At 38.6% G+C, this 12851-nt stretch overlaps 1 protein-coding gene across 4 annotated transcripts in view; it reads left to right on the forward strand.

Annotated features, from left to right (window-relative positions):
• psd3l (pleckstrin and Sec7 domain containing 3, like) overlaps window positions 1-12851 on the forward strand; it is a 112732-nt gene that overhangs the window by 80255 nt on the left and 19626 nt on the right. For all 4 annotated transcript variants that reach the window (XM_018744772.2, XM_018744771.2, XM_018744773.2 and 1 more), the window contains one exon: window positions 8299-8342. In XM_018744772.2, the coding sequence (XP_018600288.2) occupies window positions 8299-8342 (44 nt within the window). The remainder of the gene's footprint in view (window positions 1-8298; window positions 8343-12851) is intronic.

Below are 12851 nucleotides of genomic sequence, written 5' to 3' on the forward strand. Positions count from 1 at the left end.
AAGAGTGGGTCACTCCCACAGACGGCATGCTCACAGTCACATGGCCAGAAATTCGCCACCAGCAGCCATTTTGGCTGTTAGCTCCCATCTGGGCATGTTAATGGGCAGAAAGATGTAAATAATGCAAACAAAGAGAGGCTGGTATTTAATCTGAATTCTGGGACACAAGTGCCTTAAGCACAATTTTTTTTAAAGTCACAGGCTGCTGTAGTCAAGAGTGTCAGAAGAAATCCTGCCACCAAGACTCCTTCTTGCCCAAAAGACTACTAGTGATTTTAAAAACTGCATTTTGTCATAATTTCAAGTGCAGGTCCACTGAAAATGAGACTGGCACAGTCCTCGCGGCATCACAGAAAGCATGTAACTTGATTCTGGAATCTTGCTGTAAAAGTTATAGTTTCATGGCTAAGGTTCCCCAACTCTTATGTTGATCTGTTTCATATCTTCACTTCATGGCTGTTAGTGTGCTTTGACCAAACAAACGTTGGTTCACAAGGGCAGATCCTTTTTGGGTTTCATTGTTCGGCTTTGTTGCACCACGAAGAGCTGAGGAGAAGCCCTAGAAAAAACAACATTGAGACGATCTGTCCTGTGTGCAAGAAGAACAGATGGGAGATTTGACGCATCATTCGGTTGACTCAGTGGTTCCACCAAGCATGCTGTTGGACACGTGAGCCCTCCCTCGCTCTTTTAAATCAGTGGAAGGGCCAGCTATCTGGAGGAAAATCATTTACATTTATAGCAATATCCTGAAAACCATTTTGTTGGTTCATTCAAAAATTCAGCTGGTTTGATTTTTAATTATTTTTTCACATGATCACATCAATAGATTTTTTTTTTTTTTTTTTTTTTTTTTTTTTTTAACCATTAAAGACAAATTTATTATGTTTATTTGACAAGAATTCCTGAGCTAACATAGAATGTGCATTGAAAGGATATATCATTTTAAAAGTTGAGGGTAATTTGCATGGTGGTTCACGGTAACACAAATATGTTGTCTACATTGTGCTACTAATCCTTCATGCATCTACAGCTCAGGCTGTAAAACTTGCTGGTTCAGATAAACAATTTTTCTGCTCTGATTAATGATGAACAAAACAATGAGCTGCTGTTCTGCTTAAATTTACATTTAAAAGGTTTGGAGAAGTACTGTACTTTTTCCAGCGCAGATTTTGGTCTGTCTCAGACTGATTTTAGAACATGTTTTGTAGTTCCCAAGTGTTCTTAAAATATCAGTCAATGCATGCCTACCGTTAATATACTATTGACAGTTATATCAGTCTGAAATCCTTCTTAAGTAAAAATGGCTAGTGTGTCAGCCTCATTATGAAAAATCCCATTTATTACAGTTAAATTCATCATTACTGATTTTAAATGTAGCAGGGCTTGAAGTAATAAATATTTGTCTTTCATAAGCAGTAACTGCATGTGATGTATACGCCGAAATATAAGCATGACTTATTGAAGTTACATGTGAAACGGGTTCCTTTACTACAGCTGTCCGTTATCTTTAGAATGATGATTTGATAAAACTGCTCTTAATTTTCTTTATGTATTGTGTTTAAAATACAGAATGTGCATACATGGTTTAAATTTGCTAAATCGAAGTTTACGGTGTGGCGATGACTCAGCTTTTTGTAGTTCGCAGTACCGTATCTTTTTCTTTGTTACAAAATGATGAGGAGAATTTGCCATTTCTTTTCTCCTGGGGAATCTGTTCCTATTTGTGAATGGTGCTGTAGACTGTATAAATATACATCGGGCAATGAAAAGGACTGGTATGGAGCACAAGACCAGCCAAAACCTATTTACACCCTCCTCCACCTGTTGTCTTCGCTCTCTTAGCTATTGTTATGTCTTGAGGTTCTGTCATAGAAATTCACACTCTTTTTTTATACAACAGACCCCTGGAAAGATACACTGTGCTACATTTCTAAAATATTTTTGCTACCAAATAGTTCTTACAACTCTTACAAGATGCTAATAGTCTATTATACATAAACAGTTACACAGCTGTGACTGTCTGAGCCATGTTTGTTTGATAGTGTTCTTCAGTAGGATCTCGCTTGCCTGTGAGACTGTAATTGTCATAGCTGGTTGCTTGGATTCTGCATTTACGTGTTTATTTATATATTTATTACATTTTACATCTAAGTGAGGCCCTGATTAGAACCACAAACAGCTTGATGTTCAATCTTCTGTTTAGAGAAACACAAGCTTCAGCAGTTTGCTCTGGATTTCACTGAATGCATTTTGACACAAAAAAAAAAAAAAATCATTAATTTAATTTATTGTGTGGCACAGACATTGTTGCTCATCCTGTAGCCGGTAGAGTGTTGCACATTTTTATGCTTTATATTTAATTCCGTTTCATTCTCTCAGTAATATTTGACATTTTGCTTACAGTAAGTACAGTGGGACATGTCTAACAATGAGGCCTTGTAGTGACTCCTGTGAGAAGCAGTAAAGTATTGCATGTACAGTAAAGATGTACATTAGTCATAACTTGACATCATAATGTTATAAAATTATTTCAGCTTTCTTTCAAGAATTTTCTTTCCAGGTTTTTACCACCCTTTAAATTGGTGAGTCTTTATTGGTTCTTTAATATTAATTTTCATATTGTTTTTTTTAATGTAAAAAAGTGTTACCTGCAAATTTGTTTTTCCACCATAGAACTATGAATGAATGAAACTTTGTTAATCCCACAGGTATATTTTACTTGGTTGCAGCAGTATGCAGCATGCAACATACATACACACATATTTACTTACGTACTCTGAAGAGAGTGAGAAATTTTAAAAAAGTGTATGTGGAGTGAGTTATTGTGGCTGTTGAAGCGAAATGGGACAAACGCCATTTGTGATATGACAAAAAAAACCGCTTATTGTTTTTGGGTTCAGTGTTCTTTTACTATGACTCAGTTGTGAGCGTTTTCAATGTGTCACTATGTTTTTGGCTTAAAGTAAATGTACAGTTGATGTATTTGCTCAACAGCCTCCGAAAAGTGTCAAGTGAAAATCACCATGCATTTTTTTCTGCCACCCATTTTTTCTTGTGGTCTTTTAAATGTTTGTGTTGTAACATCCAGCTGTTATGAAGAGTGTAGGAACAAGTTAATGTTTTTTCCCAATGATAATTTTATAGTTTCCTCATAATTATAACTCTCTTTAACGTTTGCAGTTATTTAGAAATTTCCAGTTTGCATGGTTGCCTGTGGTTTGTTTTTCTCAAATGAAAGCAATTTAAGTTCCAAGGCTAAACTATTCACAAACCCATAACCCATACAAAATCTGTTGCTCCTCTCCTCAACATATTTGCCATAGTTTTCAAAGGTCACGTTTGACTAACAGCACTTAATGTATATAAAGTTCTCCTTTTTCCTGCACTATAAACATTTGTACAGCATATCATCTCCACCTGACCAAGTCTAACACAGTTTTGTTAATTTTGTAATCAGCGTGTCGTTATCTGTGTGTGTGTACTTTGTCCCTCAAATTTGTTGGCATAGTCAAACATCGTGCTATTCCAAAAAATTGTTAGTTGTGTCTCAGAATGACTACTGAATTCAGAATTAATTACTGGTCTGTCACGATTATTGAAACTGCACTTGTGGTTTTTGGATGCCCATCAGAAAAACTGGTACATTAGCAGTTTGCTCATCTGAGCTCTGTGTCAGTGGTAGGAGCATTGCAGATCCTGGCAGCATACTTTCCGCAGATCTGGAGCTTTCAAGGGAGCATGCACACAGCTGTCTATCGAGCCCATCAATGCCTGCCCTCTGATAACTGAGGCCCATGAGCCACGCCCAGTGACAGGCAGCGCATTGCATTCAGCCTGCTTGTGGTATCTCACTGCAGACATTAATGATCCTGCTGCTCGCCATTACAGCGGTACTGGTGTTGCTATTTGGAATATAAATGAATCTGTCTGCGCTATTGGTTTTACTTGGAGAGGGTTGTGGTAGGAAGGGGGTGCCTCTTTCCCTCCCTCTCTCTGTTTCTCGCTCCCTCTCTCTCTCTCTCTCTCTCTCACACACACCGTCTCGCTTTTTCCCTCTCCCCCCCTTCTCTCTTGCTCACTGCTTCCCTCCCTCTCTCTTTCTCTGTAACTCACTGTCACTGACGTGTGGCTTCCTCTGGAACTATCGGTCTGAATCAAAATACTAGTGGGGAGATGCTGGAGAAGGCAGCACGGGCGCTTTGAAGGCGAGGACCTGCCAGCGACCGTTCGTTCGTCTTTTCAGATCCATAGCCGCGTCGAAATTCCCTATCTTTTTGTCACCCTCACCCCCCGGCATCCGACAAAGGCGGCTGCTGTGTCCCAAAGCTATCCTCGTGCACTTGAGGAACTACTGCGTGGAGATGATCGGGGTAAACAGTGTTCAGGGGACCAGCAAGGTCCGAATGCGAGCTAGTGGATCCGTCAAGTACGGGAGGGACGAGTCGGTACGCCGTCAGCAGCAACAGCATCGGTCCAAGTCTCTGAAAGTGTCCAATTCATCGGAATTCTCAACTGGACATCAAAAAAAGGATAAGGTAAAAAATAATTGTTGTTATATTAAACACATAATACGCAAGAGCAAATGAGATCAGATCAAAACAATTCAGCTGTCAGCATATACAAAGAAAAAATGGTCATGTCCTTACATGCCAACATATTAAGCGTTTGTTGTGTATTAATGATTATTTTTTGCAACTTCAGTTGCAGTTTTTAAACAATTATTTTGGATGTCACCTTACAGAGGTAGGAAGTAAAATTTCTGTTAATTGGGACATGCTGACATCTTTGGGAGCTCATCAATAACCACTTGTTACAAGAAGACAGACTGCAGAATATTATCAGCCCTCTTCCCAGCAGCGTGTCCTCAGCAGTCTCCTATATGGTGCCTCAATGAACAAAACACTTTTCTTCTGGCTCAGCTGCTTTGATATTTTGTGAAATGTGCTGTGCCAGTGAGGAGGGAGAGGCAGTTAGTGTAGAACTGTGAGTCCTCTGCTTGCTCTCACACCGAGCCTTCAGCTATTAGCCTCTGTGTATCTGAAGCTTTCTATGCCCAGCTGTCAGTTTGCCTGCCTTTTTACTAGCTGTGATGGAGCCTCAGATCTTCAGAACCATTTGAGTCACCAACTTTGCATTCATAGAAGTAATTGTCCTGTTACATCAGTCCTCCTTTCCCGTTAACCACACTCAAAAAAAATTGTCTTGCTTTTTAAAAATTTTTCCTGTTGTTTAGGGATGTTTTGCTCAGTGTGTATGCACTGCAGCAAATCCGTTTTCTCATGCTTCCTTTGCTTGAAGCTCTTCCACATTGGTTGTCTGTCGTCTTCTCTTTCTGAAGAAAATATCAGATGTTATGCCAGGCACAACAGCAATTGCAAGTTAAATACCTCTGTCTCAGGTTTGATGGTGTTACTGTGTCCTATTGTAAATAAATATTTCTCTGTCATTTGGCTTTAAGTTTAGTGTGATATGAGGAGCAGTGTTTATGTCACTTCCCTTTAAGGATTTGCGGCAGGACTGTCTGGTTTGGCTACCATCCTGTGGTGCTTTGTGTGTGTGTGTGTGTGTGTGTGAGTGAGAGAAAGACAGAGTGTGCGCACACACTAAATTTGTGGTCTTTCAGCATTTTACTTGGTCAACCGACTACTGTGCCAGTATGTTGTTAGTCCTTGAAATAACTGCTGTGTGTTGAGATATGGCACAAGTGTTTTACCATTTCTACCAACATGTTTAGAAAAGGTAGTTAACAATATCGGCTTTCCTCTATAAGGTACAGCCTTTCAAAACACACACAAACTGCTTGTCCCGAGCGGAGTCGCAGTGAGCCAGAGCCTAACCCAGCAACACAGCGTGCAAGGCTGGAGGGGGAGGGGACACACCCAGGACGGGACGCCAGTCTGCCGCAAGGCACCCCAAGCAGGACTCGAACCCCAGACTCGCTAGAGAGTGGGACCCGGCAAAGCCCCCTGCACCACTACGCCCCCTGCCTTTCAATATATGTAAACAGAATATTCAGCAGGCATTGTGTGTATATATGTATATGTCAAGTTATTTGGTATGTTGAACCTTTAACCCGTGTAAAAAGATCATGGTACACTGTAAATGTAGAGTACTGTCGGTACTATACATTTTTTAGATTAGTTACAGCTTTATTACTTTAAATTGCCACAGTTAAGATAGATTCACATTCAGATAAGAAATAATACATTGTCTTTTTGAGTGTTGCAATTCTTATAATACCAAACAGTATAGAAGGCTTTTTAAATTTTTACAAGATAATATTGCTTGATTGCCCTGAAGGTGTTTTATTTTCCCCTTTGGGTTTGAATGGTTATTCTTGTAATTTCTAGCAACATGTATGCAGAATGTAGTTGGATGGGATCTCTAGACCCCTAGATTACAAGCATGCAGTGGGTAGTGCTGCTGCCTCACAGCACCTGGGCTGTTCAGGTATAGGTTCGAATCCAGCTCAGTCTGTGTGGAGTTTGCATGGTCTGCCTCTGTCTGCCTGTGTCTGCCTGGCTTTCCTCTGGGTGTTCCAGCTTCCTCCTACAGTCCAAACACATGCAGTGCGGTGAACTGAAAATTCTAATTTGTGTGTGAATGGGTGCGTGTGCCTGTATGACACTGCTGCAATGGACAGGCATATCTGGGGTTAACCCCCACCAGTCTTGTGCCCATTGATTCCCAAATAGCCTCCGAACTGCCGCGGCCCTGAGTGGAATAAGTAGTTATGGAAAGTGTGTGTGAGACAAAGAGAGGTGGTACCTTTGAATAAAGGGTGAATGAGAGGCATTAGTATCCACTCTAATAGTAATATCTTAACCTGACACTTTCATAATTAAATTAAACTGTAATTCAGAAAAACTAGTATGCCAAACAGTTAGGCAAGTTCACAATATTTTATCATTTATTTTATGTACAATATTTCTTCCCTTCCTTGAGCTTCATTTCACAGGCCACAATATCTAAATAATATAAAACTGACTCTTCGAGTCTGTATAATTAAGACCTTCATTGTTAATGCACCAGTGATAATATATCTCTAATAGTAACAATAAAACATTTCAAATTTGATGTCAGAATGCCCCCTTGGCCACCGAGGTATTGTTTGCTTACCCGCTCATTTCCAAGCTAGTAACCTTCTTTACTAGGGGGGTGCGGTGGCACAGTGGGTTTCTCTGGGGCCTGTTCTGTGGTAGGTCTGGGGTTTGAGGCCTGCTTGGGGTGCCTTGTGGCAGACTGGCTTCCCATCCGGGGTGTGTGCGCCCTGTGTTGCCGGGTCAGGCTCTGGCTTGCCGCAACCCCACTCAGGACAGGCGGCTGTAGACATCTTCTGTGTCTGTGTGTAACCTTCTTTGCTCAGTGAGGTACTTAGAAGTGTGCAGTGAAGTTAGTGCCAGCTGGTGGGGAAGCATGACTCCTGCTGTTGGATTCACAGGCCTGTAGGTGAAGGGCTGCCAACTTGAAACCTGAATGCCAAGTAGTTTCCTTTAAATTCAGAGCTCCAAATCATGATGGCACACCTGAATGTAAAATGAATAGTATTTTTATTTTCAAAGATAATGAATGAACTGCTTTTTTTTTTTAAAGCATTTAAAATATTTCAGTGGTTGGTGAGTGTTTCAATTGTGTTGGTATCTGCATTTTTATGGCTTTTGTAACCACAGCAGGCTGGCCCAGGGCTTTAACCTATGGCATTCTTGGTGCAAAAGTACTAGATGCATGATCAGCTCACTCTACTAAACACCTGTGTTTGCACCTCAGCAATGCTCAATTTTACACTTTTGTGCAGATTCTTGTAATCCTGCATTGTTATATAGTAATGTGTGTAATTTGTGCTTTGAGTAACTGTGTGTATCATTTTTTCATGTTTGTTATTTAAAGATGAAGAATTTCAGTTGGAAATTTATTTTTTCTTAAATTGTTCTTAGGATTTTAGTTCAACATGATGATCCGTATGAATACTGTAAGGTCTATAGAGAGTAAGGAATAAAATTTATTTCAGTGTAAATCAATTAATGATGTTTGACTTGAACATATTTGTTATGAGCCTGACTATAGAAAGCCTGTCAGAGAGCTAAACTTCATTCATAATTAAGCATCTTTTTAAGCCTTTAACAGCTGTATCAAAGAATTTCAATGATTCTAGGGAAATTTAACAGCTAATGCACCATCAGTCTTTTTTAACCTTGAAAATGTCAAACCGATTTTTAAGCAATTAGTTTTTATTGTTAATGTAAAAAGTAAGTATATGTTTTGGTAAAATATGTTGATGTTTTTTCCCTTGTGTAGGCCTTGTACAATTCAATCAAAAATGAGAAGTTGGAGTGGGCAATGTAAGTATATGTTTCTTTATCTGTGTTTTAGCTTTACATTTTTTTGTTAGACGGAAAAAGTTGCACATATAAGAATTTAAATTAATTTCAACTGTCACATATAAGCAATTTCACTCTGTATACAGAATAGCTACTTATTAAGGGCCTTTTCATGTGAAACTGAGTTGAAATTGTTAATGCAAGATCTGATGTAGTTGAAAATGTACTTTGAAAGTCACATGTAAACAATTTTCCTCAAAACCCCACAAAGACAGTACCATCATGACAATATAGAAGATCATGGCTAGATTGCAAAGTCATTCACTCACTCACTCACTATCAATAAACATTTGTCCTAGGCAGGGTTATAGTGGTACTGATTCTATTCCAGAAGCATAGGTTGTTAGGCTAATCAGGGTATGCCCAGGCAGGACAGCAGTCCATCACAGGGTTGCCACATACACCTACATTCATGAATTGTGTGTGTGGATGTCTATGTGTATGCTCTTATCTACGTGTATATGTGTGTATTGCCCAGAGATGAATGAATGCGTAGGTGACAGTTCAGGCCTGACCTGCAATTAGCATCACAAAAGCATTGCTTTCAGCTGGCAGATGGGTATGTGAATAACAATAATCACAGTAGAAGCCACCCTTTTGTGCTGTGAATTATCTGCCGAATTACTGTCCGCAGATGTCAGATCCTCTTCCTGGTGTTGTGAAAGTCTCTGAACCCCAGTAGACCGCAATTAATGACAATTCCTCCTGGTTTGACATTACAACATACATTGCATTACTTCCTTTAGCCAACCCTTTACTCCAAAGTGACTTACAATGTTAAGCTACTTAATATTATTTTCCAATTTACTGTATACAGCTGGGTAATTTTTACTGGAGCAATTTAGGGTAAGTGTCTTGCACAAGGGTACTACAGCTGGAGGTGGGAATCAAATCTGTGACCTTTGGGTCCAAAGGCAGCAGCTCTAACCACTAGGCTACCAGCTACAACATCATGGAATCCTTGTCCTGAAATTTTAACAGCGTAGCACTTAACATACTTCACATGTTTTGCATGTTTTGTCCCCTGGCTATACTGGTATGAGGAAACCTCTGTCGTACAACTGTTTATAGCCATGTCTACTAATATCTAGAGAAATGATCTGGCAAAAGGCAGCGATGCATAAGATGTAGAAACATGTAAGCCGATAAAAATGCATGAGACAATAATCAGTGCTGAAGTCTGAATTAGTTTAATAAGTAACATCATGTAGAATCACGTCACTCCACTATTGAGAGTGATATACTCTTCACATTAAATCATTTGTATTCATTTCATTAAGCAAAGGGAACATACCAGGAAATTAAAGTGAAAAATGAAACATGTGAGTGATGTGGCTTTGAGTTCCATTTCATTTATTCATCTGAATGCTTTGGGAGCACAAATTTCTTTTCTTTAAACAACCAGGAGAATTGGTTTTGTGGAATGTGGCAGGAATAATTACGGTGTTCAGGAAAAGCCACTCTGAATAAACAGCAGCTCTGACCATTCTCCGGTCAAAGTGGTTGGTGGGGGTAACACAGTGTTTGCATTAGTTATTTTTGTTGCTGCTGTTTTTAACCATGCAGATTGTGTCTGTATACCTACATGGAGAACTGAGTATGCAGAGTTGTTTTTTCCTTCAGTCTTCATCTTTTGCCCTTTCTTACGTTTAAACTGCTAATCAGGCATGAATATTCTTTAGCCACAGAGTCTGTTGTGAGAATTGGAAAATATGGAAGTTATTGCAATTCTTAAAAAAAAAAAAAAAAAAAAGTAGGAACAGTGAAACATTGTATTTTATCAACATGTCCCTTGCCTTCATACACTAATGGAAATTGTACTGGAGAGCTGCTTACTGTATAGTGCTTGAAACTCTAAAGATCTAAGTAAATAATAACACCTTTTTTAAGGTGTGCTTTTGTGACTGAATATAAAATGATACAGAATGGATTCTTCTGAAACGAGCAGATTTTAAGTCACTTCAAATTGCATCAGGAATAAAGGAAATCTGTTTTTTGCATCTGGTCAGCGACAGTTTTCAGAGTAAGAAATGTAGCAGTCCATCTCATGAAAGCTGAAACAGTAAAAAAATAATAGTTTATGGTATAATCATCATTTTCTGCACTTTTAAAGATAAGATATGACAGAGGGTGCAGGGTTTGTTCCGGAAAATTGTTAATCCGGGCTGACGTTAGTGAGGTTGGTGTAAATAAGAAGATTGGTGGCAAGGAAAGTCTTATATAATAATAATGAGCCAAATAAGCTTTTCTTCCCTTTATTAGGTGGAAGAAATGGTACACACGTTTTCTCATCTTAAGAGACTACTGTGCTTAAAGAAAACAATACCTATAGTAAATCATAATTCTCAAATAATGTTTTATATTGCTGTATAATATTTGTGTGTGCATGTATAAATGGCCTGGTCTGATTTTTATCTTCTTAGTGTTAGAAAAATTGTACATCTTAATTCATAATTATTCTCATAACTCCTGCAGAAGAAGGATTTTTTTGACAGTTTGTCATTTTTAGGACAGGTTGTCCTTATTTAAGTCCATTTAGGGTTTTTGGATAGATAATTACACATAATGTGATTCCACATTTTAAATGGTCTTTTGTCATGGACAGAATAATGTTTTGTGTTATTAACACATTCATTGTCCTCTTAAGATACTCAGCAATTCGTGAGCTGTCAAGGAATAATACCAAAGGTTGGATTAGCATAATATGTGTTTGTTACTCGTTTGCAAAATGGCTTTGTTTCAGTTAGAGACAATCTGTCAGGCGTTGACATAGTTTCTTTCCCTTCAACTTCTGCAACAGTAGATTATGGGTACGCTTGTGTTGCCTGCAATTGCCACTGTGGTTAAGTAACTGGGACAAATTTTAGGTGGGACGATAAACCCTTAAAATTCACTTATCCTGTACTATAACTTTGCTGTATCAAAATTTTAGATTTTACTATTTCAGATCTTGACATTCCACGTAGGGTGTATCCTACCTCATGCCATGTTCTTCAAGGACAAGCTCCACACCACCACTTCCCTACTTATGACAAGCAATTACTGATAATAGATGGATTGATGGATGGATGGGTGGAATTGTTTTAGGTTGTATAATTCACAATTGATATAATAATTAAGATTAAAGTACTTCCAAACCAAAAGATAATAGTTGGTGATGACAATAAAGCTGGTTTGTTCTATGTTTCATTTTTTCCCCTATGGTTATTTCTGTTTGTTGTCTGACTTACATTGTTTTCATATTTACTTCATGATTTGTCACATTTACTTCATCATATGAGCAATTTTTACTCTGTGTAACACATCACTGTGCAATACTAGTAAAGGTTTCAGAGTGCGATCAGTTTCCAGATTTGTCAAACATAAACTGCATGTATGTATGCATGTGTTTTTCATCTTTAAGGCCTTCTGTAGGAAAGATTATATACTGCACAGTTTCCAGTAATTTTAAATTTTTAAGCTGTCCCTGTACTGTGGTTTAAGACCTTTTGAATGGTTGGACCAGCAATAAGGATTGGTAATTACTCCACCACAGTGCCTTTGACCGCGCTCTCTGTCTGTCCTCCGAGACAGCTGCTTATCTTTTATAAGTGTTTTTCCTGTAGCCTCATGTGTGATTTGTATAGTACCTGCTCCCACTGCCTGCGTTCATTGTGTCTGATGGAGCTATTGGACCTAAACATCTGTAAAGCACACCTAATTGCCGCTTGCGTTTTTCTGTGGAATCAGAAAGAACCTTTTCTCTCTTGCATCCACCTTTCTTATTTCCTAAAGTACACTGTTCCAAAGTAATTTTGTACACATTGTAATGGTTTGAAACAACAATAAAATATATCTGAAATATAAAAATATTTATTTTAGAAATAGTATTTGAATATAGAGTTTAAAGTACCACTAGAAGTTACAGTAAACATGTTAAATATATCAAACCTCAACGAGAGCCTGTAATTATTTCAAAGTCTTGATATCATGTAATTTTGTAATGGTTTCTATATTGGTCAAAAGCCAGTAGGGGGCCACCATAGAGCATCCCGTATCCATAACGACAGCATGCACCTGGGCAAACTGTACTAGCTGCAGTGGCTAACAAACCAGAATGATATGGAAGTGGGAAAGGTAACAGGTCTAATTTACTCATAATTTGAGGCATCTTGCTACTTTACACATGCACAGTCTAGTTATCGCATAGCTCTGCTATAGAAGAGAGGGACTGTTCACACACCCTTGCAGTCCAATTTCAGTCGTGTCATTTATTACCAGAATCTCCTTTGTTTGCTTGGGCAAACAATTTATTTCTGTAAACACAGGACAGTTTTAACCAGCCAGGAAACAGTGCTCCCAGGCAGATAGACAAGGATATGATGCTAATGAAAAGACCCATATGTTCATATTGCAACCCTGCAAACTACTTGAACTGAGCAAGCAAACATTATCTTAATGAGGTACGCATCTGTCTCCGTTATGAAAATG

Source organism: Scleropages formosus, chromosome 6 (assembly GCF_900964775.1).
Source record: "Scleropages formosus chromosome 6, fSclFor1.1, whole genome shotgun sequence".
NCBI lineage: Eukaryota > Metazoa > Chordata > Actinopteri > Osteoglossiformes > Osteoglossidae > Scleropages > Scleropages formosus.